The sequence below is a fragment of the Lagenorhynchus albirostris genome, chromosome 20 (assembly GCF_949774975.1).
Source record: "Lagenorhynchus albirostris chromosome 20, mLagAlb1.1, whole genome shotgun sequence".
Taxonomy (NCBI): Eukaryota; Metazoa; Chordata; class Mammalia; order Artiodactyla; family Delphinidae; genus Lagenorhynchus; species Lagenorhynchus albirostris.
This window is the reverse complement of record NC_083114.1, coordinates 12,129,631-12,157,585: the sequence shown is the minus strand read 5'-3', so window position 1 is coordinate 12,157,585 and position 27,955 is coordinate 12,129,631. Positions and strand designations below refer to the sequence as shown.

At 40.4% G+C, this 27,955-nt stretch overlaps 2 protein-coding genes across 8 annotated transcripts in view; one reads left to right on the top strand and one right to left on the bottom strand.

The window, feature by feature from the left end:
• On the top strand, positions 1 to 27,150 carry ASPA (aspartoacylase). Of its 2 annotated transcripts, none has more exons than XM_060135833.1 (6): positions 1 to 405; positions 3,529 to 3,724; positions 5,184 to 5,277; positions 7,816 to 7,923; positions 14,751 to 14,860; positions 27,018 to 27,150. In XM_060135833.1, exons 1-6 carry the CDS (start codon positions 170 to 172, stop codon positions 27,093 to 27,095), a joined length of 822 nt encoding a protein of 273 aa, XP_059991816.1. In that variant the 5' UTR covers positions 1 to 169; the 3' UTR covers positions 27,096 to 27,150. The 2 variants fall into 2 exon arrangements, with proteins under 2 accessions (XP_059991816.1, XP_059991815.1); XM_060135832.1 differs by lacking the exon at positions 27,018 to 27,150 and adding an exon at positions 18,636 to 19,412 and having other exon boundaries at positions 4 to 405.
• Positions 23,513 to 27,955, bottom strand: part of TRPV3 (transient receptor potential cation channel subfamily V member 3) — a 31,848-nt gene continuing 27,405 nt past the window's right edge. For 4 of the 6 annotated variants that reach the window (XM_060135830.1, XM_060135825.1, XM_060135827.1 and 1 more), the window contains 2 exons: positions 27,108 to 27,187; positions 23,513 to 26,864 (listed from right to left, as the gene is read on the bottom strand). In XM_060135830.1, the coding sequence (XP_059991813.1) occupies positions 26,767 to 26,864; positions 27,108 to 27,187 (178 nt within the window). In that variant the 3' untranslated portion in view covers positions 23,513 to 26,766. The remainder of the gene's footprint in view (positions 26,865 to 27,107; positions 27,188 to 27,955) is intronic. The other 2 variants (XM_060135828.1, XM_060135829.1) reach the window with 1 other exon arrangement.

Below are 27,955 nucleotides of genomic sequence, written 5' to 3'. Positions count from 1 at the left end.
TTGTAACAGAAGATTAAAATACACTCCACCCAAGTTCTCGCGTGGTTAACTTTGCACTTTGGTTAAAGTCTCATTTAGATTTAAATTTCTAAACTTTGCTTACAAAATTAAGTTTTCTTTGATCTCCTCTCTTCTGAATTGCAGAAATCAGATAAAACTACTTGCTAAAATGATTTCCTGTCACGCTGCTGAAGATCCTATTAAAAAGGTTGCTATCTTTGGAGGAACTCATGGGAATGAACTAACAGGAGTATTCCTAGTCAAGCACTGGCTGGAGAACGGCACTGAGATTCAGAGAACAGGGCTGGAAGTAAAACCATTTATTACCAACCCAAGAGCAGTGAAGGAGTGCACCAGATATATTGACTGCGACCTGAATCGAGTTTTTGGACCTGAAAATCTTGGGTAAGACTATATGTTGTGTTGTGTGTGTATGCATGCACACGTGTGTGGATGTGGATGTGTCTGAAAAGTAGTGTGTGTGAGAGCATATGTATATACGTTTGATATTCATGTTTGTACATATAGTCGCTCTTGTGAATAAGATCACTTTCACTTTTGTTATACGCCATTATGAATTACTCAGTTCTCTAAACTGGGCATTCATGGGCTCTTTTATAAACTCTTATAACCATCAGACTGTTCTTAACTGATGTTGTTTTTAAATGTATTCTACACAGACTGAGACAACAAATAACAAAGGTTTTTATTTTTAAGTCCTATCTTTAAAGAAGCAGATTTAATAGTCTTTTGCATTAAATGAATGTTTGGCCACTATGCTTGGATACATATTTGTTAGCTTCTAGGTGATTTACTACTATGTGTTTTGCAACTATGTTTAAGGTAGTGCAGAAAGTTCTAGTTAAGAAAAGTGTAATGTTTCAGTGAATATTTGTTTAATGAAAGAGTGAATAAATGTCTATCATCAGAAAACATTAGACTGCTCTGTGATCTGAGGAGTAGATGTACTACCTTCAGTAATGGATTACTAAGACCTGAATTTTCTGAATTTAAATTACTGCTGATGATACATTGCATACAGTGTATGCAATCATAAATTTGCCTTTTTTTTACATCATTAGAGCTACCGCTGTAGATATATAGGCTTCTAAGCTTTTTACCACTTCTTTCTTTCATTTACATAAAACTATTATTAAATACCTACTCTTCATGGGGCACTGTGCCAGGTACTGTGGGAGTACAAAGCTATGGACAAAGTGGTTTCTACTTTCAATGGGTTGGCAGACTACAAGCTAAGATATAAGTCATGCACAGGAACAACTAATGGAGCACCACTTTATGTACTCATTTTCTATTAAATCCTAATTTGAGTTTAAAGAGTTACTTAATCTCATCACAGATCAAAAGATGGTTACTACATTTATACAAATTTGCCTCACTTTATGGAATAAATTCTTCTGGGGCAATTATACATTAGCCATAGCTTGCGTATCAGGCCATGTTCTCACTAACATAAATTTTAATTTCAAAAATGCTTTATCTTCATGACTGAGGTTATGTCAACACAATTAACGTTTATCTATTCACCTAAAACAGCTGTTAACTAACTCATATTACAAGTAAGGATTTCTTGAAGAATAACTTTTAGTTGGCATGTTAACTTCCCAAATAACTCTGAGATGAACTAGAGTGAGTTTTCTTATTATGACCACTCAATAACATGCATTTCAATGAGAGTAGTCTCTTTAATTAAATTCACTTTCTACTTCTTGCATTTAACACTTATCAGAGGCTAGACAGTTCTCTCTCAGGGTAGTTATGGAAACTTATGAAATAGATAAGTTAATTACATTCTCTCATCTTCCCTCTCCCAAATTTTGCTGCTTTTCCTCTATTCGTCATCTCAGTGATGTCATGATTACCCACCAAATCACCTACGGAAATCATCTTAGAACCTTCCCCATTCTTCATCCCCTACGTCTAGTGGGTTACAGAGTCTCCCAATTATTCAAATATTGAACAGTTGTAGGTATTTTGCAAATCCAGTCTTCCTCACCATTTTTACTGCCTTAGTTTACTTGTTCTATAGGTAGTTAGAATAGCGTCCTAAAGAATCTTCCTGCATCCAGCCTTACTCCAATCCTCCCTACCATGTATTGTCTGTATGGCACTAGCCATAGGGATCATTCTAACATGCAAATCTTGTCATGTCTTTCCCCTGCTAAAAATTCTTCAAAAATCTCCTATCCAGAATAGAGTTAAGTAATTTAGCATATAGATGTCATTCCCTTTAGGATATCGTTCCTGCCTATTCTTTCAGCTTTATCCTTTGGGACTCTTCCCGTGGGACCTGGATTCCAGGCACAAGAGCTCAAAGTGTCTATTATCTTTCAAGACTTCAAGCCTTGACCATGGGCAACTGGGTGGCTGTGGTGTGATTTACTCACATGGGGGAGAATGAGAAGCAAATCAGTTGAGGGAGGGGGAGAATTCATGAAGTTGTTGCATGAATTAACTTTTAAAGTGCATATGTATCCTTTAGGAACTATGTCTGGTTGCATGTAATAGAAATCTGAAAACAGTAGCTTAAACAAATAAGGGTTTCTTTTTCACAAGTAATAAGTCCAGAGGTAGGCAGTCCAGGGCTGGTACAGTGGCTCAATGATATCATCAGTGCCGCAGACTCCTCCTATCTTCCCACTGCACCGGCCTTGATGTGCAGCTTTTGTCCCATAGTTGAAAAATGGCTGCTCCACTTTCTTGACTGATTTCCAGGCAAGAATTACCCAGGCGCAAACTGTAGGTCCTTTGAAGATACTAACAAAAACAGTCAGAGAATGGAAATAAATGGAATTAGAGAGAAATGTGGTTGAATGCTTTAATGAGGAAAAATAAATTTAAATTATCATGTACATTAAGAAAAAAATGTATCCTAACCACTGGGGGTGGGGCAGGTAGAGACTCATTTGAGAATTCAATAAAAACCGTCAACCGTCATCCCAGAAAATGCATGTATGCATATACCTGCAAATTTTTGTATTTTTGCAGGGTCTACAGACTCTTCTCTGTAAAGCTTGACCCTGAACCACTAGTGGTTCCTGGACATCACTTAAGAATCCCTAATTAGATGATGTGAGCACCTAACTTTGACTATTTTTGTGCACTAGAACTAGCTGTAGTGCAAAAAAAAAAAGAAAAATCGGTGCATTTGATGGTCTAGTTCCATTATAGCCTAGTGCACTTAACTACTAAGAGACTGTTGATTAAATTAATGGAAGAATTTTGTTCAGAGTTGAAGTCAAATGATAAACTGAAATGTCCTTCTTGTGACCAGCCACATAAATGAACTATTATTTGCAAGCATGTCAATGCAACATTACATGGAATCAAATAGAAGGAAAAAATGTAATTTTCGATTATAAAGTTTTCAAATAAATTTCCAATTCCTTTACAGATTTTTCATATTAAAGGTTTGGCAACTGGTTTCTTATATACTGTGTTCTTATTGTATATTTATGTTACCTTAGCCGCAGATGTTGTTAATCTTTTTCTCTCTGCTAATAACAGCAAAAAAATGTCAGAGGATTTGCCGTATGAAGTGAGAAGGGCTCAAGAAATAAATCATTTATTTGGTCCAAAAGATAGTGAAGATTCGTATGACATTATTTTTGACCTTCACAACACTACTTCTAATATGGGGTGCACTCTTATTCTTGAAGATTCCAGGAATGACTTTTTAATTCAGATGTTTCATTATATTAAGGTAATGTCAATGTTATTAATTTACAAGTTAGCATAGGATCCATAATTTTAAGTCACTTATAGATGTGAAACAAGCAGAAAAGGGTCAGGAGGGAGGGTCCAAGGGAAATGGGGGGCTGGGAGGAGCATCAGAATAGAGGTAGTAGTGACAGGCGGGAGAAAAAGAGAAGAAATGAGTAAAACAATAAATGCAATGAATAAAATAATAAAACATATGGACCATTGTGTCTATAAAATTTTACATCTTTTATCAAGACAGCCACCAAATCATAGGCTATGTGGTAAAATTAATACCAAAATTTTAAATGGTATGGTTGAAGTTGCTCAATTACCATTTTAGGAAGCTCAAAATATAGTCATTTAATGTTGACTAAAGACCAATGGTAAAAAGATTGGCTCTCTTTAGTCCTGCCCTTGTCTCCATTTGATTCAGATACCCTAACATACATCTGATCTTTCAGTACTTCATATAGCTAATCATTTTAAGGCTCAAAAATCTACAAGATGAAAAAAATCAGCAATCCATTGCTATACCTAGAGAAAAACTGCTAGAGAATAACAAGCCAACAAAAACACACATAATAAACTGTATGATTATTTTTATATAAAGGATAGCCTTCCTTCCGGAGAGCTGGTAAGATCTAGTATGATTTAATGGAAAGAGTGTGACCCATATAGCCAGTGCCTGGGTTCAAATCCTGGCTTTCTCTCACTAACTTTGAACAAGATATTCAACTCCCCAAACCTTGCTTTCTTCATTTTATAAAATTGACATCATAACAATACTTACCCCATATGGCTGTTATAAGCCTTAAATGAGATAAAATATTTAATGCCCTTAGCTGAATGCCTGGCAGATAGTAAAGATTATTAGTTTTGTTTCCTTGAATTTTTTGACTAAATAGTAGTTCTGGTAAGAGATCATAATGCAGCTATTCTTTGCTGCTGATTGAAGGGAGAGCTGAATACTTTGCTTGCCAGGCACAGAAGCAGCATGTTATCAAAACTGAGAGGGCTGTCTTGAATTCTCATTCAGATAAGTGGAGGTAGGGGGAGTTAGCCGACATCTGTAGGGACCTAGCCCATAGGGGTAGAAAAAGAATTCTTTAAGAGACCAATACTAAGCTACATAGTAAGTGTAACCAGTGGTGAAAACAAAAATAACCAAATCCATTCAGAAAAAGAATTTATTCATATTCTTTGTTTATGATTCTGGGGAATTGTTTAATGTACATTTTATCCAGAAAGCTATGTATTATCCAATTTTATATGTAATTCATTTATGTGCTTTCAAAGCTTTAATAATACCATCGGATTTTAGAGTGTGTTTCATAAAGCTGTCTTACTAATCTTAGTTGATGAAGTGAAACATATTGAAGACATTATTGACTCTCTAATAGCAAAGAGAACAAGGCATATGGTCTTTACATAATAAGAAAAATGTTTTAAATTCTTTTCAGACTTCTTTGGCTCCATTACCCTGTTATGTTTACCTTATTGAGCATCCTTCCCTCAGATATGCAACCACTCGTTCTATAGCCAAGTATCCTGTTGGTAAGTCATATTTCCCACTGTCACAACTAAACAAAATATGTCTGAGATGAAACTCTGAGAAAATTAATTTAAAGACTATTTATAGCTACTTGGCTTATCAGTATGGCTTATAACTGTCAAGTAATAAGCAAAATATCGCAGGCAGTTTCTAACTATAGCAGATTTCCTCAATTTCATTGAGCAGCTTTCTACATTCCAGGAAAAAACACTGAGCTGAGGGAATTTGAATCTTTTATAATGGACAGTAAGCAGCCTGCCTTTTGCTTAAGGAAGACACCATCCCAATCTTCCAAGACTATTTACTATACAAACATTCTTTAAAAATATAATCTGAGCCAAGGCAGTCACTATCTTGCTGGCAAGATGTGCAGAAGTACAAAAGACCCCTGGAAAATTCTCTCCCAACATCCCTCTTAGCACCTGCTTTGCAGTAGAGTCTCTGGTAACCTGTGTTTGTTATCCATTCACTTGTTTGCCCTGTCAGTCACGGGGCTGTGAATTCATCTTTACCTTCTGGTAACTTCCAACATGCAGGTTTGCACTCTCATACACCCTCCCAGACAGACAGTCTCTTTTTCTATATTCCATTCTCTTTCCTGAGTGACCTATTAGCGTAATTGTTTGCAGACCACACTATAATCATTAAAGTTGCTGTCACGACTTAAAATCTTTTTTGTCAGATCTCAGGTGGTTTAAATAAGAGAAATTTAATTTAAAAACAAGTTGTCAAACAATAGAAGCAAATTTAAGGTTATCTTGGTTATTCAATTATTGATAATTTTGGTGCATAATCAAGGGATCAGTTGAGGCAAGCTAAATAGCCAAGTATAGGTAATTATTTGAAACAAACCAAATGCTTGACAATAACGGATAAAGTTCCTTTTTCTCTGTAACACCATATAAAGCATAGGATTTCCAAGTCTTGAGAGAGCAATCTTGGCCTATTACATTTAGGGGGCAATGCTGCTCTTAGGTAGAACAAATATCTACTGATATGTTTGGCTCGTAAAAAGAGAGCCAAATCTTTCAAAGGTTTCAATATGGGGGAGTATTAAGATCATCATAAGTAATAGAAATATTGTATGTTCTCCTTTCAACTTTACTATTTTATTTGGAATATTTTTTATATCATCCAGCCATTGGGGGGAAAAACACTTAAGATCAGAGAGACACTCTCTCCAACTCAATGTTTTATAATACTCCTATGACTTTAGGTGCCACAAGATGTTCATTGTAATTTCAAGCATCATATGCCAACATGACAACATCTAGTGGAAGAAGGGAGACTCCCAGGAACTCCCCTGCAGACCTTCCATTATGGCCAGTTCAGAACTGGGTCACATATCCATTCTTAAATTAATCACTAGGATTAACGAGATTACTATGATTGACTAAAACTATTCTACATTTACTCCTGAGTTGGATACCCCAACCAAAATCAGGACTCTGTCAGCAAGGAGTAAGACAGAATGAATTTTGGGTAGGCAACCAACAATGTCTTCTACAGTATGCATACAAGACATATCCATGAACACATTTTCACACATTTGTACAAATCATTTATGTACTGATACATACCTTAACCGCACTTATATCATATACTTAAGTATATCCAGGAAAGCTAAGCACAAAAATGAAAATGAGGATAAAAGAGAATACAGTAAGATTTTGTGAACTGAGAAATAACAGAAGTGGATGAAAATAGAATAGGTGGAAAAGACTGTATATGAATTGGTGGAAGAGAGTGGATGATGCTATACTTGGTAAATGGTTTTGTAAATGGTTAAGATGATGATTGGAGTGATAACAGTGTGGGAGACTTGGGCAGGAGGGAAGGGACTAGATAAGTGGTTTAGAGAAAGAGTATTTTGTAGGTTTATGGATGGATGCTTGACAGCCACAGGAAATAGACCTGATAGTACAGGCAGAATTTTACTGGGGTGAGAAGAAATGAATACAAATTGTTTCTACAGAAAATTAAAACCATTGCACTATCATGTTGGGATGGGTTGTTATATTAAAGGCAAGAATGTTGCTCTAGGGTCACATAGGTTGTCATTTGACTTCAATCCATGGCTCATTTAGTCTAGATTTCTTTTCTATTACTAAATATTATAGATGTGTTTTCTCCTACAAGCTAAATGTTAGGTCCGTGACAGTTTCTCTTTGTGGCCACTTATTATTTTGTCAGTATAAATTTGTCTGCTCCTTTTACTATATTATTACTTTTTAATATTTTGACAATATTGAAGGAAATTTAAAGAAAAAAGCCCCCAAAACCTTGCTACTATAACACAACTCTTTGATTTTTTTCCATGTTCTCTCCCAGTCTTTATTTACTATGCATATAACTTGTACATGTAAATGTTCTGCTTTATTTTTTGCCTAACATTAGGTCTCAAATATTTTCCATGGTGCTGCATGGTCTACCTCTTTAATCATTTTTAATAATGGGATTCTAGATCTTGATATATGAGAATGCTCGATCTTATATTCTAATACTTAGATGAGTGTGACTGTCTCCCCTTCTGTACCTAGGTATAGAAGTTGGTCCCCAGCCTCAAGGGGTTCTGAGAGCTGATATTCTGGATCAAATGAGAAAAATGATTAAACATGCTCTTGACTTTATACATAATTTCAATGAAGGTAAGTAGTAGGCAGAAATTGTTTCTTTAATTGTTAGCTTGTGTGTGTAAATAAATCAGAAAAGGAAGATGAAATGGAGTACACATAATGACTTAACCACTAAACATTGAAATAGCAATGGAACCTAGGTTACATTTGCCATGTTTGTGACATCAGTTGCTTTTTAAAAAATTTAATCACTTCAGCCATTCGTCAATGACCAGTGTAGACACATTCAAGAAAAGCAGCTACCAAATAAAGCTCCCCAAATGAAATCCTCATTTTCCTATTAATCTCCATTTTTAAAAGCAAAGAAATACAAATGTCCAATAAACAGATGAAAAGATGTCCAGTATCACTAGTGATCAAAAAGTGCAAATTAGGGGCTTCCCTGGTGGCGCAGTGGTTGAGAGTCCGCCTGCCGATGCAGGGGACACGGGTTCGTGCCCCGGTCCGGGAAGATCCCACATGCCGCGGAGCGGCTGGGCTCGTGACCCATGGCCGCTGAGCCTGCGCGTCCGGAGCCTGTGCTCCGCAATGGGGGAGGCCACAACAGTGAGAGGCCCGCGTACCGCAAAAAAAAAAAAAAAAAAAAAAAGTGCAAATTAAAATGCAAAACCATTTTCTCCCATTAGATTGGGAAAATATTAAAATCTGATAATATTAAGTGTTGGTAAGGGTGTAGGAAAAGGAGACATTCTCCTTCCCTGCTGGTATAAATTGGTAAAGACACTTAGAGGGTAATTTTACAGTAACCACTTTCTAATATGCACAGATCCTATGACCCAGCAGTTCCACATCTCAAAGAAACACAAACACATGCACACCTACATGCCACATACAAGGGTGGCCACTGCAGCATTGTATGTAAAGCAAAACAATGGAAATGACCTGAATATCCATCAGTTGGTTAGTTAAATAAAATAGCGTGGAAAGATCTTCAAACTACATTGTTAATTGAAAGAAAGCAAGTTGCAGACCAAAACATACAATATACCAATTTGCTTCAAAATAATAATAATAAACACTTGCTGGAATATACATAAATATATATGTTAGTACATAGGAACAGTTCTAGAAGAAAACATATCAAACTGATAATAGCAATTACTGGGTAGAGGAGGGGAAAACCAGGTTAATTTTGTTTTAATTGTGTTCAGGAAGAATGATGTATTCATGTATTATTTGTGCAATTACAAAACAGTTAGATGGGGCTGGTGGTGAGATGGGTACATGGATCTCTATGTACTATCTGCTCATTCATTTGGTAAACCTAAAACTGCAGCAGAAAAAATAATGAAATCTATTAATTATTTTAAAAATAACTTAAAATTTGTAAGAATTATAATAAAAGTAAAATCAAAGAGGCATCTTATGTAAATAATTATTCATACAGGCAGAACTGAAATTATTTGTTGAGGAATGGGCCATTACAGTGACAGAGCTGGTGAATAGTTCAGTGCCTGTGGGGAGTATAATCCCTTAACCTGTTTGTGCATCCTACTGTGATCACAGGAATTTCTTCCGTGCTTGGGAATCCTTTGACTCCAAAGTCACAAAGACTGAAAATCAGCATTCTACCACCTTTGTCTGAGGACAGGTTCTATACGGTCTAGTGGACCTGGTGTTGGGAAGGTCATCAGTTATTCACAAGAAACCATTCAAATAGTGAGTGTGAGACTATGATGTTAAGAAACAATGCACCCAGGTAGAAGGCCACAGACCTGACTGAAAAAACACATGGTTTTCAAATCACAATCCATAGATTCCTGCTACCGGGTAGGGATTTAGTAGCTGTCCTAGTAGCTCCGGGACAGCCAGCCCACCTCTGCTTCAATCAGAGCAGTTCTATCTGTTTTATCCTTGTAACATTTCATTTAACCAAAGGATTCTGCAATTCAACATTGTAAAACCATTATTAATTTAGACTCTCCAGTTCGATGGATTTTTAACTAACATGGAAAGAGCACCATTATCCAAACAATGCTGGCAAAAGGATCATAACCGTCTGAAGAAAAGTCTCTAGAAATGTATAGAAGAGCTCCATTTTTGGCTCTGTGCTACTCAAAATTATTATTAGTGACTTGGATAAGGACATAAGTGACATGCTTATATAAGTGGTAAGTGACAGGAAGCTATCAGGAAAGTATCTGGGTTCAAAAGGTGTATCCAAAAAGTTCTGACAATATTTAACAATAATCTAGACCAAATGTTTAAGGTTAAATACATCAGGAACAAAATTTTACTTTCATGTTAAAAAATCCCAGAATGAAGGAAGTGATAGTCTCTTTTCTGCTTGGCTAAACAACATTTGGAGACCGCTGAATAAATTCCAAGTCCATATTTCAGGAGAAACATCTACAAAGTAAAGGTTAGCCAAGGAGTTAGTTGAGCATGTTGAAGAGTTTGAAAACCATAATAGGAATGATCCCAAAGATAGAACTTCAGTTTACACATAGAACTTCAGTTTACAAAGTACATTCACATGTATCCTTGTGTATGTGACAATATGAGTGGAGCCTGATAGAATCAAAGATACTTAGACTGGCAACAAGAAGTCTTAAGGCCAATTTTATTTCAGAGTTTCAGAAGTGTTATATTGGAAAGGAATTAGACATGTTTTCTGTGACTCAGAGGCCAGAATAGAATCGGTGGGATAGTGTTACCTAAAGACAGAAATTTCTGGGACTTACCTGGAGGTCCTGCGGTTAAGACTCACGCTCCCAATGCAGGGGGCCCAGGTTCAATCCCTGGTCAGGGAACTAGGTCCTGCATGCCTCAACTAAAAAAAAAAAAAATCCCGCATGCTGCAGCTAAGACCTGGCGCAGCCAAATAAATAAATATTAAAAATAAAAAAGAAAGAAAGAAAGAGATTTCTAATTAACGAAGCTGACCAACAATGGAACAGACCACATTTTGTGAGGTTGTTTAAAAGCAGGAGCAAGATGACCACTTGGTCAGAAAGATACGGAGAATATTCAAGCATCGATGAAACTTAGGCATTTGAGACTCCTTCTAGCTCTGAGATTCTAAGTAGCAAAAACATGCTCCTTGTGTTCTACCACTTTCTCCTTTCCTCCCAATGGACCTTCTGGTTTAAAGGTATGACATCTGCTGTTTCCATCTTCATCTTGGAAGGTGTGGTAAATTCTAAAAATGGCCACAAATTCTTCCCTTCCCTGCTTCCATGTCCTATCAAGAGATGGAGTCTGTTTTCCTACCACCTGAATCTGGCTTGGCCATGTGACGTGTTTTGTGCCACAGAAGAGGTTTGAAAAGAACTTGAACATCAGGGCTTGCTCTCTTGCTGACCTTGGGAACCTTGCACTGTCATTATGTGAATCAGTCCACCCTAGCCTGCTGGATAATGAGAGACTGTGAGGCTGAGAACTGAGACACCCCAGCCAATAGTCCTGCAGCTCCGGCTGACAGCCTGTCAAATGCCAGATATGAGAGTAAAGCTGTCTTAGATCATCCAGCCTCCTGCTGACCTGCCATCTCACCACAAATGCATGAGCAAGCCAATTAGAAATCAGCCAGTCCAGCCTAGACCAGAGGAACGGGCCAACCAACGCACAGAGTCATGAGCTAAATTAGGTGGTTGTTGTTTTATGCCACTAAGCTCTGGCATAGTGCGTTACGCAGCAAAAGCTAACTGATACAGAAGTAATCACGGGGTATCTGCATTCCAACCCTGGCTGCACTTTCCACGCCAAGGGGAAAGGAAGATTTTTCTTTGGATTGCAACCATAGCACACTAGGGGCTCTACGCTGGATGAAAGTTCATCCTGTTTATTAAGAGTTTGCCTGGTATAAATGTAAACTACTGCTTTTCCAAGTTTCTGGGCATTGGGTTGTTTAATGCTGCGTCTTTGTTGGTTGGACTCCACTGTTGGCAGACTGCCTGCATCCCAATATCTCACTGCTCAGGAGCTACCCAAATGTTTAACATACTTAGTTAAGAGAAGGAGCACAGTGGGGAAGTCATCTAACCAGTTGAACGTCCTCCTGAAGTTATGCAATCACAGAGTGTCAGAGCTGGAAGAGTCCTCCAAGGTAAACTAATGTGAAACCTTCATTTGAGAGGTAAAGAAAGTGAGCTTCGAGAAGTTCAGTGTCTTGCTCAAGTTTACACAGCTAGGAGACTAGAGCCTAGGTATCATGACTCCCAGTCCTAGCCTCTTTCTCTCCCACACTGGCTTTTTAAGTTCCGTTTTCTACCTCTGTCCTACCTCGGTGTACTTGTGGACAGTGTGTCAGTAGGCATAATTTGAGAACATCTTTTGGTTTAGTGTTGTTTGTGAACATCCTTAACTAAAATTTTATGGAACCATATAAGACCCCGAATAGCCAAAGCAATCTTTAGAAAGAGGAACAAAGCTGGAGGCATCACATTCCCTAACTTCACACCATATTACAAAGCTGTAGTAATTAAACCATATAATATTGGCATAAAAGCAGACACACAGATCAATGAAACGGAATAGAGGGCCCAGAAATAAACCCATGTATATATGGTCATTTAATTTACAAGAAAGGGGCAAAGAATATACAATGGGGAAAGGACAGTCTCTTCAATAAATGGTGTTGGGAAAATTGGACAGCCACATGCAAAAGAATGAAACTCAACCACCATCTTAACCACCATACGCAAAAATTAACTTAAAATGGATTAAAGACTTGAACATAAGAATTGAAACTATAAAACTTATAGAAGAAAACATAGGCAGTGAGCTCCTTGAAATAGGTCTTGGTGATTTTTTGAATCTGACACCAAAAGCAGAAGCAACAAAGGCAAAAATAAACAAGTGGGACTCTGTCAAATTAAAAAGCTTCTGCACAGCAAAGGAACCCATCAACAAAATGAAAATACAATCTACTGAATGGGAGAAAATATTTGCAAATATGTGAAGAACTCATACAACTCACAGCAAAAAAAAAAAAAAAAGTGTGATTTAAAAATGGGCAGAAGATCTGAATAGACATTTTTCCAAAGAAGACATACAGATGGCTGACAGATACGTGAAAAAATGCTTTACATCATTAATCTTCAGGGAAATTAAAGTCAAAACTATAATGAGGTATCCCCTCACACCTTTTAGAATGGCTGTTATCAAAAAAATAAGAAATAACAAGTTTGGTTGAAGATGTAGAGAAAAGGGAACACTTGTGCACTGTTGGTGGGAGTCTAAGTTGGTGCAGCCACTATGGAAAACAGCATAGAGGTTCTGCAAAAAATTAATAGGACTACCATATGATCTAGCAATTCCACTTTGGGGTATTTATCCAAAGAAAATGAAAACACTAATTCGAAAAGCTATAGGCACCTCTGTGTTCATTGTAGCACCATTTACAATAGCCAAGGTATGGAAACAACCTGTGTCCATCAATGGAAGAACGGATGAAGAAATTGTGGTATCCATATACAATGGAATATTATTTAGTCATAAAAAAGAATGAAGCCTCGCTATTTGTGACAGCATGGATGGACCTCGAGGACATTATGCTGAATGAATAAGTCAAGCAGAGAAAGACAATTACCATATGATCTCTCTTATATGTCAAATCTAAAAATGAATAAATAAAAATTTAAAACCAAGCTTGTAGATACAGAAAACAAATTGGAGGTTGCCTTAAAGCAGAAACAGGTAGGGATGGGAGAAATGGATGAACTGTCTGAGGGGTTTTTAAATTTAAATAAATTGAATTTTTTTAAAGCCACTCTAACCTATTAGACAGCCTGGAAGTTTCATTTTTCAAGAACAGTGTAACCACGAAAAACTCAGTAAGACACAGACAAATCCAATAAATAGAAGAAACAAAGAAATCAAAGAAAATAAGAAATCGAGTGTTGGACTATTTGGTGTATTGGATTGGTTCAGGATTATGAAACCTAAACTTCTTATTGTTAATAGAAAGGGTACAAGTGCTTTATAATATATTGTCCACTTACTCCATAGGCCAAGGAAGTTTAAGGCCTCTGGGACCTGAGATCATTAATCATAGAGCCAACACTCAGCATTTTAGTAATGCTGGCAATGATGAAATAAGATAACACTAGAGCAAGAGCTGTTATGGCCAATGACATGTGCCTCTAAGGGTGGCTTTTTCAGCTTTAGGTTAGGACATTCAAGCACCAGAAAGAAGGTCCTGTACAGTGTCTCAGTATTAGTGGTGGCAGAGCAGCTCTCTGCCTGAAGCTGTACAAGCCTGTGGCATTTTTCTTAATAGCCCCAAGTTGGAAACGTGCAAGATGTCTATAAACCATAGAAAGAATAAATAAATTATGGCATTTTCTCACAGTGGAATACTATACTGCAAATAAAATGAACAATAGCTACATACCACAATAGGGATGAATCTTCCCCAAAAGTTGATCTTAAGAAGACAGACACAAGATGCATATATTGATTGATTATATTTGTAAAATATTCAGAAGTAGGCAAACCTGAACTATATTGTGTAGGATTCATGCACGGGTGGTGAAGCTATAAAGTAAAGCAAGTGAGTCATTACCAAAATTAGTGGTTACTGCTCGGATGGGAAGGCGATGGGATTATGATGGGAAAGAGACATGCAGGGATGCTGGTATGCAGGCACTGTTCTTGTCCTGGGTGGTGGTTCCATGGCTAATCACTTTACAGTTCATTAAACTATATACTTCTGTTTCATGTACTTTCTGAGTGTTATACTTCACAATAAAATGGTTCAAAAGCAAGAAAATAGTGTGTTCTCCCTGTAACTGTCTGTCTTCAGTTTTTGTTCTTCTTCCTTCTGTAAAGTATCAACTTCCCTTTTTTCAGGAGATTTTGTTAGTTGCTATTTATACATATTGTTTTTGCCATAGGGAAAGAATTTCCTCCCTGTGCTATTGAAGTCTATAAAATAATGGAGAAAGTTGATTATCCCAGGAATGAAAGTGGAGAAATTGCTGCTATTATCCACCCTAAACTGCAGGTAACATTCACTATTTCTTTTAAATGTTGAAAATAATGATGCCCTACGTTTGAGTAGAACTTTACAGTCCATAAAGCACTTTACATGAATTAGCTCATTTGATGTTCTCAAAAACACTGCAGTCTAAGGTATTCAGACCGTCACTCAGTGAATATTTACTGAGTAAATCCTTTGCTGGCTCTGGGGGTACATCAGTGAACATGGTTTATATTCTTGTGGAATTTATAGTCTAGATATACTAAAGTCTAAACTGTGATCTTGAAATGAAGATAACCAGATGCTATAACAGAATAATGAGGTGGGGATGGGGGTCAGAGAATGTGAAATTCCTGTTCAGGTGCAATGGGTAAGAATTATTATATCTATTTTAATATAAGAAAACAGAGGCTCAAAAATTATATCCTTCCCATAGTCCTATCGTTATTGATGACAGATCCAGAACGAATGTTCTTTGCAGTTGACCACATTGCTACCACCTCCCTGTGATCACTACTGTATAAGTTAGAGCAAAACAATCAGAACCTCTTTCTTTGGAACGTTTTCTGCCGCCTTTTCCTGACTCCTCAAAACCTCAATATCTGCTCCTTGTGTGGTTTGATCAATAAGGGCATAGTGAAGGGGAAGAAAAGGCTCCTAGGAATGTATAGGAGGTTTAAAACTGGAAAAGGCAGAGATAAAAGCAGAGAGGAGCAAAGAGTCCAAAAAGCTAAAACATCCATCTCCATGCACAATCTCAGACCTCAGAAAAGTGGAAGTGATCCAGTGGGTTGTCTAGTCTGGTACATTCATCCCTGGATGCACATTGCCTAGAGAGCCTTTTGAAAAATAACAATCCCCCACTCTGGGATAATCTGATCTTATTGGCGTGGGTAATTAGGGTGGAAAACCACTGATCCAGTTCAGACTCCCGTTTAATGACCCTAATGATAGTTATTCAGACTTACAACTTAATAAAGTAGCCTGCCCAAAAATAGACTCGTGGAGCAAATCCAGCTTTGTGCCTTAGTGGGATCCGGGTGGAAACTTGAAGAAGGAGCCTTGGGCAGTGTTTTAAAGGACAGAAAGATAAAGATTGGGGGAGAGAAAAGAGGAAAGCACTACAGGTAACAAAAATTGCACATACAAGAAACAGAGGCCAAAGTGATGATGTCACAACCGGCTACAACACAGGATTTAAAAAAAAAAATTTATTGGAGTATAGTTGCTTTACAATGTTGTGTTAGTTTCTACTGTATAGCAAAGTGAATCAGCTATACGTATACACATATTCCCTCTTTTTTGGATTTCCTTCCCATTTATGTCACCGCAGAGCACTGAGTAGAGTTCCCTGTGCTATACAGTAGGTTCTCATTAGTTATCTATTTTATACATAGTTATCTCATTAGTCATCTATTTTATACATAGTATCAATAGTTACAAATGTAAGTTTTACATTCCTCAAGGATATCCATGAAAAATACAAAAATCATCCTGGAGAGGCAGAGAGGTAAGATTGATGGGATCACTAATAAACAGGGCTAGTTGTAGGTCTTGAAAGTCAGGAAGGATCATTTTGATTTGGTAGACAATAAGGAACGGCTCAGTATTCTACAGGAGGGATTGACGGATTGACTATTTCAATAAATATATTTGAAGGACTTCTCAGCTTGTTCTGGGCCCTGAGATTCAAGATAGGGTCTCTCACAGAGCTTCCATACTAATAAGGGGAGAACAGACCGTGAATAAGTAAACAATACATCAACCACATGATTTCAAATTGTAATAAGTGCTATAAAAGAAATAAACAGAATAATATAGGAGCAGTTAACAAAGGGTTCCTACTAGATGGAGTGGTCAGAAAGAGCCATCTCTGAGATGAGGGCATGGAAGCTGGAACCTGGAAGGTGAGAAGTCAGCCGTGTGGAAAACAAGTGCAAAGGCTCTGAGGCTGGAGCAAACTTGGAGTGTTTGAGGAACAGCAGGAAGACCAGTGTCAACGGAGAGTAGGAAGTGAACAGAGACCCTGGAGCCAGAGATTCAGGCAGGCACCTGGTTATGAGTCCAGATTTTATTCTAAAAATGATGGTCCTTAATCAGGGGTGCTCACTAGAATTCTCCAGGTTCCCTCTTCCCACCCCCCAATGCTTGGAGCCTATCACAAAAGCACTAATACAGTGCTTCTCAAGCTCCAGCCACATGAGAATCACCTGAGGAACTTTGTAAAATCCTCATTCTCCGGCCCAGAGATTCTGATTTAATTTATCAGGGTGGAGACAAGAAGTCAATTAGGTTCACCAGGTGATTTTCATGTGGCTCAGGCTTGGGTAGCACTGCCCATCGGAATCTCTGCAGGTGGGGCTCGCAGACAGTGGGGAGGTGTTGAAGAAACCCTGTCCGTCGTTCTGGGGCACATCTCTGACTGAAAACCACTGGTCTGGAGCAGTAGTGCTCAGCCACCCTGTCCTGTAGCATCACCTGGGGCTTTAAAAAACATACAAACAGCGGATTATAACAGCGAGTAGCATGAGGGAATTGGAGGAGGTGTGTGATGGAATTATGCTTCTTGATTACATGCTTATATGACCCTGTGCTATACATTTGTCAAAACTCATAGAATCATACCCCAAAATGGTTGGATTTTACTGCATGTAAATTTAGAAAATAGTGATGCCTGAGCCCCACTCTTGAGATTCCCATTTGATGTATCTGAGATGGGGCCAGGCTTTATTCATCTATATTTTTCAAACACCCCAGGTAATTGTGACATGCAGCCAGGGTTCAGAAAATCGCTGTGGTGCAACGCTTCTCAAACTTAAATGTTGCACCTGTGAACCTCTGGGGATGTGTTAACATGAAGATTTTGACTTAGTAGGTCTGCGGTGGGGAATCAAATTCTGCTTTTCTAACAAACTCTCAGGTGATGCTGCTCTGCTGCTGGGAACTGTTAGAAACACAGAATCTCAGACCCCCACCCCAGACCTATAGAATCAGAATCTGCACTTCAACAAGATCCCTATGTGATTTGCAAACACAGCAAAGTTTAAGGAGAACTGCTCTAGGGTTCCTTTGGGGTACCAGCACTGGTGTTTGAGGGCTCACAGGTCCAAACCCTGGTGGGGACCTCTCAAACGATTCAGTTGTTATCCTAATGTGGGGACACGCATGAGAAATATCCACGTCGTCTTAGAGTTTTCCCAGCCCACACCCCACCTTCTCCCACCAGTTCTCACCAGTATAGAACCTCCTAGCATGCAGGCACAACGTCACTCATTTTTTATCCCCAACAGTAGAATGTCTTATACACAGAAGGCTCTTAATGGATATTTCCTAAATTTTGCTGAGCAGAATTTAACTTCAGGTAGCAAGAGTTAGGATATACACCTGAGGAGACACTCATTTAGTTTTGCCTTTTGATATTATAAATCTCTTTGGCAATATTCAAGCAAACTATAATCACATGTGTCAGTTATAAGCATAAAAAGGGGAACTATTAAAACCGCTGCCCAAATTAACTGCTCAATCTGTTTAGTCAGATAACTCACATGCCTCTACGCTATCTCTTTTAAAATAAGACAATGCTGTCATTTTAGTTGTCTAGAGCCTGACATAAACATTTTTTTAATTTATTTTTTCTTCAAGTAGAGTTGACTTACAATGTTGTGTTACTTCCTGGTGTACAGCAAAGTGATTCAGTTATACATATATGTGTTCTTTTTCATATTCTTTTCCATTATACAATGTGTAAAGTAGGCGAAAAATCTAATGTAATTTATGTATTCTAATTGTTTCCTGAGAGGATCAAGACTGGAAACCATTGCACCCTGGGGATCCTGTGTTTTTAACTCTTGATGGAAAGACTATTCCATTGGGCGGAGACCATACCGTGTACCCAGCGTTTGTAAACGAGGCTGCATATTATGAAAAGAAAGAAGCTTTCGCAAAGACAGCTAAACTAACACTCAATGCGAAAAGTATTCGCTCCTCTTTACATTAGAAATCACGTCTAGCTCACTTGTTATAGGGTACGTTGAAAAGTTCTACTAGTTCGTAAGCTCCTGAAGAGCAGAATTGTGCCTTATTCATTTCCACAGCACCTAGCCCAGTGCCTTGCACACAATGGACATTCAGGTAAATTTCTGAATGAGTGAATACATTAATGAATACCTTTTATAGATATCGTACTTTATGTATGTAACTTATTCAAAGAAGCACATTTCTTATTTCTGTATAGCTTTTTATACCTTATACTTTGATAGTTTAACATTCTTAGTAAACAGGCTTTGAATTTAAATTTTAACATTGAAATAGATACTATATACACAAAACAATAACTTGAGCATATAATTAAATGTTGTATGTTTTCAAGTAATATAAAAATGCTGCTAGAAACTAATGGTATTTTAAATTTTTTCACATTTGAATTAATGATAAAGTATTAAGGATCCAGTCTGTCAACTTTAGCAGTAGTTGTGTTATCTGTAGATTTTTCAATGCTCTTTTGAAGATGAAATGTGAACAAGAAATGAGGGCTGATTGTAAAGGTGACATTATGAATAAATCAAGAAACTCTGAATGGTCCTTTGTCCACTGACAGCCACCCACACAAAGCATCGCAAATATCACTTCTCTGGCATGCCCACTTGTTCTGGGTTGACCTCAGGGAGCGAAGAACCTCCTTCAGACCTCTCACACGCCCCGCTAGAAGCTCACGTTCCTTCCCAACTTGGGAGGCATGTTGCGCCCAGCCCTCCCTTCTTACTTTGAAAGAACACGCTTGCCCTTCTTCCCAGCCAACGTGTAAGGAAGTCTTTGGGCTCCAGTAGCATAGGTAGTAAAGGCAGAAAGAGCAGAGGGCAGTGGACACTAGCGGAAATGTGACCCAAAGCCATCTCTGGTTCACAAATGCATTCTTTTAAGACATTCCCCCCTGGCCTAAATGCCCAAGTGCCTCACTCCCAGGATTCTTGTCCTCAAAGGTCCTCGGGCTAAAACTCTGCCTCTCTCCCGCTCCGATCCCTGCAGGAGCCTCCCCTCCCTCCTCATGGCAGCCAAATAAAGAACACTTTATCCCATGATTTGGACCCCATGGAACCCATGTTTATGGTTTCAAATATATTTACAAAATCACACTAACATTATCTGTAACGTATATATGTCTATATATAGACAGTTCCATTCTTGCAAAGCAAATTCCATTAAGCCCATTTCATTCCATATTCACTGCTCTATAGCACACAATTAAACTGTTTCTAAATTTTCAGCATTTATTTTTGCACTGTGCCAAAACTATTTTCATTGGAATAAACTCTCTTCCTTATGAATTCTTTACTAAAGATTCGCTTTATCAATCACCTTTTGTATATAACAAGTTTTACCAAGCTTCCTTCTCCCATAGAACATAGAATGTTCCTTTGTGCTCTATGTCTAAGTTCAATTTTTCTAGGTCAGTTTTTTTCCATACGTATATTTTGGCAAAAATACTTTACTCTCCCATCAAATTTTAGTTAGTTACAAAATTTACAACGTGCAACTGAGGCCACTGCGATTTCCGGTTTTGTATTGATTATTTCTATCAAGTCTTATTCTCTCTGACTCAATATTTATATCTTTAGAGTTAGTTAGGTGTGATTTTTTTTTTTTTTTTTTTTTTTGCGGTACGCGGGCTTCTCACTGTTGTGGCCTCTCCCGTTGCGGAGCACAGGCTCCGGACGCGCAGGCTCAGCGGCCATGGCTCACGGGCCCAGCCCCTCCGCGGCATGTGGGATCCTCCCGGACCGGGGCACGAATCCGTGTCCCCTGCATCGGCAGGCGGACTCTCAACCACTGCGCCACCAGGGAAGCCCAGGTGTGACTTTTTTTAATCTATAACTATAACATATTGCTGTGTGGCTTTAGCCACTTTCAGTTTTATTTTGATGATTTCTAACAGTCTGCAGACTCATTTTTCCCATTTATAAAATGGGGATAATCATAATAATAGTGTCCCTCTCATGGGATTATGGTGAGGATTAAGTGGGCTAATGCAGATAAGTACTTAGCAGGGTGCCTAGTGAAATTCCTAACATAAAAGGCCCTTTCTGATCTGCCCTTCCCTCCCCACAACCTCTCTAGACTCATCTGCTTTCAGGTCCTCTCTGTTCCGGTGGGCTTTGTGTTGTTTTATTCCTGCATGTCTTCACACAGACTGGCCTTTCCACCTAGAATTTTCTCCCTTCCCTTCCCTTCCTCCATCCCTGCCCCTCCCCCACAAGACCTCGTGTTAGCAAATTCCTATTTTTTTCTTCCAAATGCAACTCGACTCTCATTTCCTCTATAAAGCCTTTCTTGGCTTGCCCCTTTGACCCTCTCTGCTTCCATCCAAACTTGGGGACATTACCAGTGTCTTTTTCAGCACCTGTGACCTACTAACTGCCTGATAAAGTTCAGGTGAGTAAATGAGTGTGCTCAACCATTCCTTCTCTGCTGAAATGTCTTCATATTCCATCAATGTCTCTGCCTTCTCTTTGCCTTCTTGCCTTCTTTTCCAGTCACTTCCTGAGCGTCCCCATCACTCCCAGGTAGAATTTACTCCATGCCACATTCTTCAGGCTGTCACTATATGCCAAATGATGGCGGATGGGAAATTACACCCTTTTAAGCCAGCAGCCCTTTGGGGAAAAAAGGGAAATTTGGGCTTCCCTGGTGGCGCAGTGGTTGAGAGTCCGCCTGCCGATGCAGGGGACACGGATTCGTGCCCCGGTCCGGGAAGATCCCACATGCCGCGGAGCGGCTGGGTCCGTGAGCCATGGCCGCTGAGCCTGCGCGTCCGGTGCCTGTGCTCCGCAACGGGAGAGGCCACAGCAGGGAGAGGCCCGCGTACCGCGGGGAAAAAAAAAAAAGGAAATTCAATAATCCCGTTGTGTGAAAGCTTTGGGTGGTTTCCCCTCACCCTTGATAGGAAATCTCAAAGCCTCCCCACAGCTGGACGTGTCCTATGTGCTCTAGCCTCTGCCTACCTCTGCAGCCCTTTTTCCCAGCAATTTGGCCGCAAAAACTTCTCCATCCTCAAATGCACCAAGCTCCTTACTACAACATGGTCTTTGCCCATGTTGTTCCCTCTTATTGAAACCCTATCCCACCACCACACTCCCTTTACCTGGATTCCACTTATTCTTAAATGTGACTCAGGCTAGGGTAAACCACTTTGTTATGTGAGCTCATTGACACTACTGGACTAGTGCGTACCAGAACACCTCAGAGAACCTGGATCCTTGGCCCAGGAAAAAGCACTGTGACCTTTACCTGTCATTCCATCTTTCTCCAAGTCTCAATTTCCCTACCTATTGAATGGAGATAGAATACTCATCAAACCGTCTACAGGGACTTCCCTGGTGGCACCGTCGTTAAGAATCCGCCTGCCAATGCAGGGGACACGGGTTCAAGCCCTGGTCTGGGAAGATCCCACGTGCCGCGGAGCAACTAAGCCCGTGCACCACAACTACTGAGCCTGCGCTCTAGAACCCGTGAGCCACAACTACTGAGCCTGCGTGCCACAACTACTGAAGCCCGTGTGCCTAGAGCCCATGCTCTGCAACAAGAGAAGCCACCACAGTGAGAAGCCCACACACCACAACGAAGAGTAGCCCCGCTCGCCGCAACTAGTGAAAGCCTGCGCGCAGCCACGAAGACCCAACGCAGCCAAAAATAATAAATAAAAAAATAAAAATTAAACAAGCCATCTAAAAAACAGTGGATTAAGATAACCAATATGAATGAAAGCACTTTATAAATAGGGAATCATACAATCTCAAAGGCTGAAAAAACTGCAAAATATCTTTTGGAAGATAACTTTTCACAGTATCAAAAGTCATAAAACTGTTTATCCTCATTGACCTAGGCATCCCACTCCCAGAATATATACTACAACAGGGGCTTCCACCCTTTTTCTATCAGTCTACCCGGAATGTTTCCGTGGATGGCACAATCCTAGATTATAGACTGAAACCTGTTTGAGCTAGGATCTGGATTGTGTACAATTCCCATTTCCTTGCCACTCGAGAAGACGTATCCCAGTGAAGGGTGTTACTCTGGGAATCGTTTGGATTAAGTAATTGACCAAATGCAGCACATCACTTATTAATAAATTCTTTGCAAGTTCTGCAACCCCTCAAGACACAGCAGCATCTTGGCATTCAAGTTGAGAACTGCCATTCTTTCAAAATAACTCAAAAGAATGAAAAAATGCACATGCATATATGTTGGGCAATAATGATAGTAATAATATCAGCTCTTTCCTGTCCATTCCCTTATTGCCTCCTTATAAATAAAGGTCCTGTGAGGTAGACAGGAGGGATTTCTATGGATGGACCCCCTGCTTGGGGTCATATTACCTGAACCTATAAGGTTTTCAGGCTGTGATTCCTTGGGCATGTCACTTAAAATCTCTAGGTCTCCTTTTACTCAAATTACTTCCAGAGTTATTGAGTGGTTAAAATGGGGCACTGGACGTGATATGCTTTGAGATGTAAAACGCTGCACAAAGGTGGCATGCCTTAGTGTGCTGAGCTGGGACCAATAATAATATTTTAGGTCCGAAAAGTGGCCTTCCCTTTATCCACTCATGTTAAGCAACACCCTACGATTTCTAGTCAGTCTTCATAGTGGCACACCTAAGACAAGGATAAAACATGATCATAACAAGGCAAAATAAATATTTATTAGAAATCATAAAAGCATTTCTTCAATGGCACTAAGATGTTCTCACTGCATTTATGACTTCTTTCTTGAACACAGAGTTTCACACACACACAACACTAAAAACAAGATGTAAAAGGAATTTGCAAGGATCAGGCACATTCAATGAGAACAAGGTGAAAATTCTGTGTTTGGGACCAAGAGCACAGTAAAAACATATAAATCAATGCAGAGATCAAGTATGACTTACAGGCCCAGATGACGGCCCATCTACTGGGGCCCTACCCAGAGCAAAAGGACTTAGCTCACCAGGCCTTGTGGAAGGAAAAGAAGGTCAATAACCCTGGGCTCCAGGGCAGGCAGGAGCCCTCTACAAGCGTAATGACTTCACAGTACGGCCTTGAACTCCTTCTCCCACCCCGGCAAGGAGGAAAGTAAGCACCATTTTTCTTCCAAACAGATATATCACATAATTTCTAAAATAATGGATTCTTCCTGAGGCAGAGTTTAGTTAAAGGAAAATTTCCAGCCAAAACTGTTATCTGAGTGTGGGAGATTCCACCCCTGGAAAATGTCTTCCCCTTAAATTACTGAAATGTGAATCATTTAAGATGTCCTGATACACCTGTGGATTCCGTGTGGCGTGGTGTGTGGTTTTGTACACACCTGTATGCACACACTTCAATTTTAAACCCATCGTGGGGATCACAGGGACAGTGCAGACTACCAGCATGAATCCTCTGAGCAAAAAGCTCTCGTCCCCTCACATACGTCAACCACAAAGGCAGACTCAAATTTACCGAATAACTGTGCTAAAAAAAAAATCGTGCAGGGGGATATCTGTGGTCCAGAATCAGAACACTCCAGCTTCGACAGCTCTGATACGACCTCCTGCATGACTTTGAACAAGTCCACTTTCCTTTTGGAGCTTTAGTCTCCAGGTGTGAAATAAGAGAACTGGTCCTTTTAAGCCAATGCTCTTTGACTCATTGCTTTCCTTGGTAAACCTACCTAGGCTGAGACCATCTAGGCTGAAAACCTTTGGGGGATGCCACTGTCAGGAAGAAGATTCAGTATAGAAAATGGTCCTGCCAGCAAATTCCATCCAGATCCACAGACAGGTCTCCATACATGTAAGAAGGCAAAGATCCAGGTATTGATTTCTGTCTGTCTAACGTCCCAGCTTTCGTTCAAGTGGGAAATGGAGAACCATACGGCTTTATCCATTCATATCCAGATCAAAACATATCTGAATTCCCGGCTGCATGGTGTAGAGCATGGTGCCATCGATCCAAACGGCTGCCCTTCAAACCAGGGCATCTGTTCAGGATGAACGCAAGCAGGTAATTCCAGACACAGGATGCTAATCTCCAGGCTAAAAGGACCTTCAAGTTCATTGGATTGTGATCTTTAACAATATCCTTAATAAATGCTCAACCAGCTTCTGCTTAAATATCCCCAATATCTGGAGCAGTTGCTGGACTGAATTGAACTAAAATTTTTTTCCCTGAAATTTCCAACTTCTGGCATTAGCTCTGCCCATCTGGAACACATCTGCTCCCCCTGCCTCTGGGACAATCTCCCCACATCTTCCCTTCTCTGGGGAACATGCCTAGCCCCTTCCTCCCCTGCTCACACTTGAGCTTGGCCTGACCACTACAGCTTAGAGCACTGGTTGGCTCCCTGGGTCATCCGAGAGCACAGGGGCTGCTGCAGATCTTACGGCTCTAAGGCTACATCCTCCACTCATGGCATCTCTCCCTGACCCAGCCCATCAGGGCCAAGTTTCTACCCACCCAGGTAAGCTGGTGCACAGAGCAGCCCAGAGCGGAGAAGAAGGCCGAGAGTGGACTGCTTGGCCTGTACTCCTTAGTTTGCCTCAAGTCAGATTAACTAGCCAATAGCCAAGTTATCTAAAAGCCGAATGGTTTTTGTGCCACTTAAAATTAAAATTCGTGGTTAATAGCATTATAATTCCACCTCAAAAATTCCCACATGAATCTATTACCAGATAACTGAGGCAGAGTGGATTTTATGGTTCTTTAGGCTCCAGTAACCTGGAACATTTCTACTATCTCCACTTCACCTCTGCCCCCAAAGTGACTCTGTGTGATTTCAGCGGGGAGAAAAATCAGAGGATGAGAATCTAAAAATAAGCCGCACATCTTGGCAAGCACTCCTTCCTCAAATGCCTCCTCCTCCACTTCAGACTTCACAGTTAACAAAAATATTTAATACCAGAGCATTTCAGGTATTTTGTTAAATTCCTCCAGTGAGAAATACTGATGTATACGAGTAACCTCTGAGATTCAAGACCATGTAAATAGAGCAGCTGCTATTTCCGTTTCAGTCGAAGCCATGATCCCAACTTAGAGGCATGCACTGTTGCAGGGCTGGGACGAGGAAAACAGCCAAGATCTTTCACCCAGATGGTAGTCCCTGCCTGGCGTGTCTCTTGTGGAATTTTATGTGCATAAAGAAAAGCTTTTTGTCCTTGCTCTGGCCACCCCGAGGCCAAGTATATAATACTTTCCTCCAGCCCCAAATCCTAAAATCTATTTCTCAGCTTTAAAATCACATGCTTCATTTGAAGTAATTTTCATTTAAAACGGAAAAAGCCTTTCTCTATGGAAAAGAAAAACCCTGTGTTAATTATGCTACTAGAAACGTCTCAGTTGGAGACAGTTGGAGCCTTGAGTACAAAGGCCACTCATTCCAAGGGTGTTTTCCTTCTCCCAGAAGGCTCCAGAAGCTCATTCTCCTCCAGTCCCAGGACACCCGGCTTAGCTCAGTCCCCTGCACATTCTGGGATGCATCGAGCGTCCCTTAAGTTCAGGAGACCCAGTTACAATAAGGGAGACGGTAGAATGCGCAGGCTGGGGCTGGGAACCTTGGCAGAAGACTCCTCTCCCTGCTCCTTGGGCCCCCGCCCCCGCCTGCCACCCTCTCTCCCAGACAAATCGACCTGCCGTTGGTGAACGCAGAGACTTCACCCGGGATTCAGGGACTCCTGGGACTCCCAGGCTCAGGACTGCTGGCCGTGGGTTTATACAAACTCTCTGCCGAATAACAAAGTCCAGGGTGTTCCCCACTCAAACTGACAACTGCCCCTCGTTTCAGCCACCCGTCCAGCATGAGGGTGCTTTCCTCGTCTCTGCCAGGCTCCATTACTCTGCAAAGCCCGCAGCACCAAGTCCAGGACCCAGCCTCCAGCCTCAGACGGCCCACATGCACACGAGCTCTGGGTTCTGCTTCTACACGGAGGTTTCCGGAACTTCATCTATGTCGTCAAATGCATTGAGGGTAGTTTTGCTGTTGTTCCTGGAAGAATCTTGGATTTTGTTGAAATCTGCTTAAAAAAACCAAAAAACACTATTTTACAGAAACAGCATTCTGCAAGTTGTACCTCCAGGTCTCAGTCCACCACCTGCCTTAGAAGTTATTCCAACTCAGGTTAGAAAACGGTAGAGCTGGAAGGAATTAATTCAACCCTCCCATTTTACAGATGGGGAAAATCACGGCCCTCCGACTTGGTGTGCCTGGGGTCACGTGGTCAGAACGGAGTGGGTGTCACGCTTCCTGACAGCAGCGGTACCTGACCGTCTCCCGGGCCCCGGATCTTCGTTGAGGAAAGAGACGTGAGTTTTCCATTCAGTCCACTTCACCTCGTTGATCCTGCGGGTGTGATAATCATTCTCACTACTCCCCAAGTGCACCTCATCAAATGCAAACAAGTAGCACAGCGTTTGGGGAGTCCTCCACAGGGATCAAGGGCATTCCTGCCCCATGTGGTCACATCAGTGTTGTTAAGGCTTGAAACCTGCCCAAATCTCCATTTTCCCAGGCCTCCAGGATCAGTCTCCTCCCAGCGTGTGGGACCCAGAAGCTCAGAGAGGTGTAAAGGGGACATCTTCAGCCAGCAGGGGCTGTGCCTGACTCGGGGAGGCAGCCCACAGAGAAGGAGGGAAGGAAGGAGAGTGGGCAGGCTCGGGCTGAGAAGATGTGAGGGCGTGAAGTCCAGCTAGGGTTAAGGTTGCACTAAGAGAAGATGGTTAGGGGACTTGCCCGGCAGTCCAATGGTGAAGACTCCTCCTCCCAATGCAGGGGTTTGATCCCTGGTTAGAGAACTAAGATCCTACATGCTGCGGGGTGTGGCCCCAAATTTTGTTATAAAAAGAGAAGAAGGTCAGGGTTCAGAACCCAAAAGAGTGGGCAGTGTCTAAGGTACTGGATTGTAACTGGAGAAGACAGTTTGGCTGAAGTTCACATTCACAGAACATCTCTAGAGTGAGGGTGTCAAAATTAGACATATTTGTTAGGGTAACTATTATAGTTGAAATGATGGCTCCTGGGGCAGAGCGGGGCGGAGAGGGGTTTCAGTCATAGAACTAGGTCAAGGTTCAATTATACTCCAAGAAGGTAGTCTGCAGGGTCAGGCAGTCA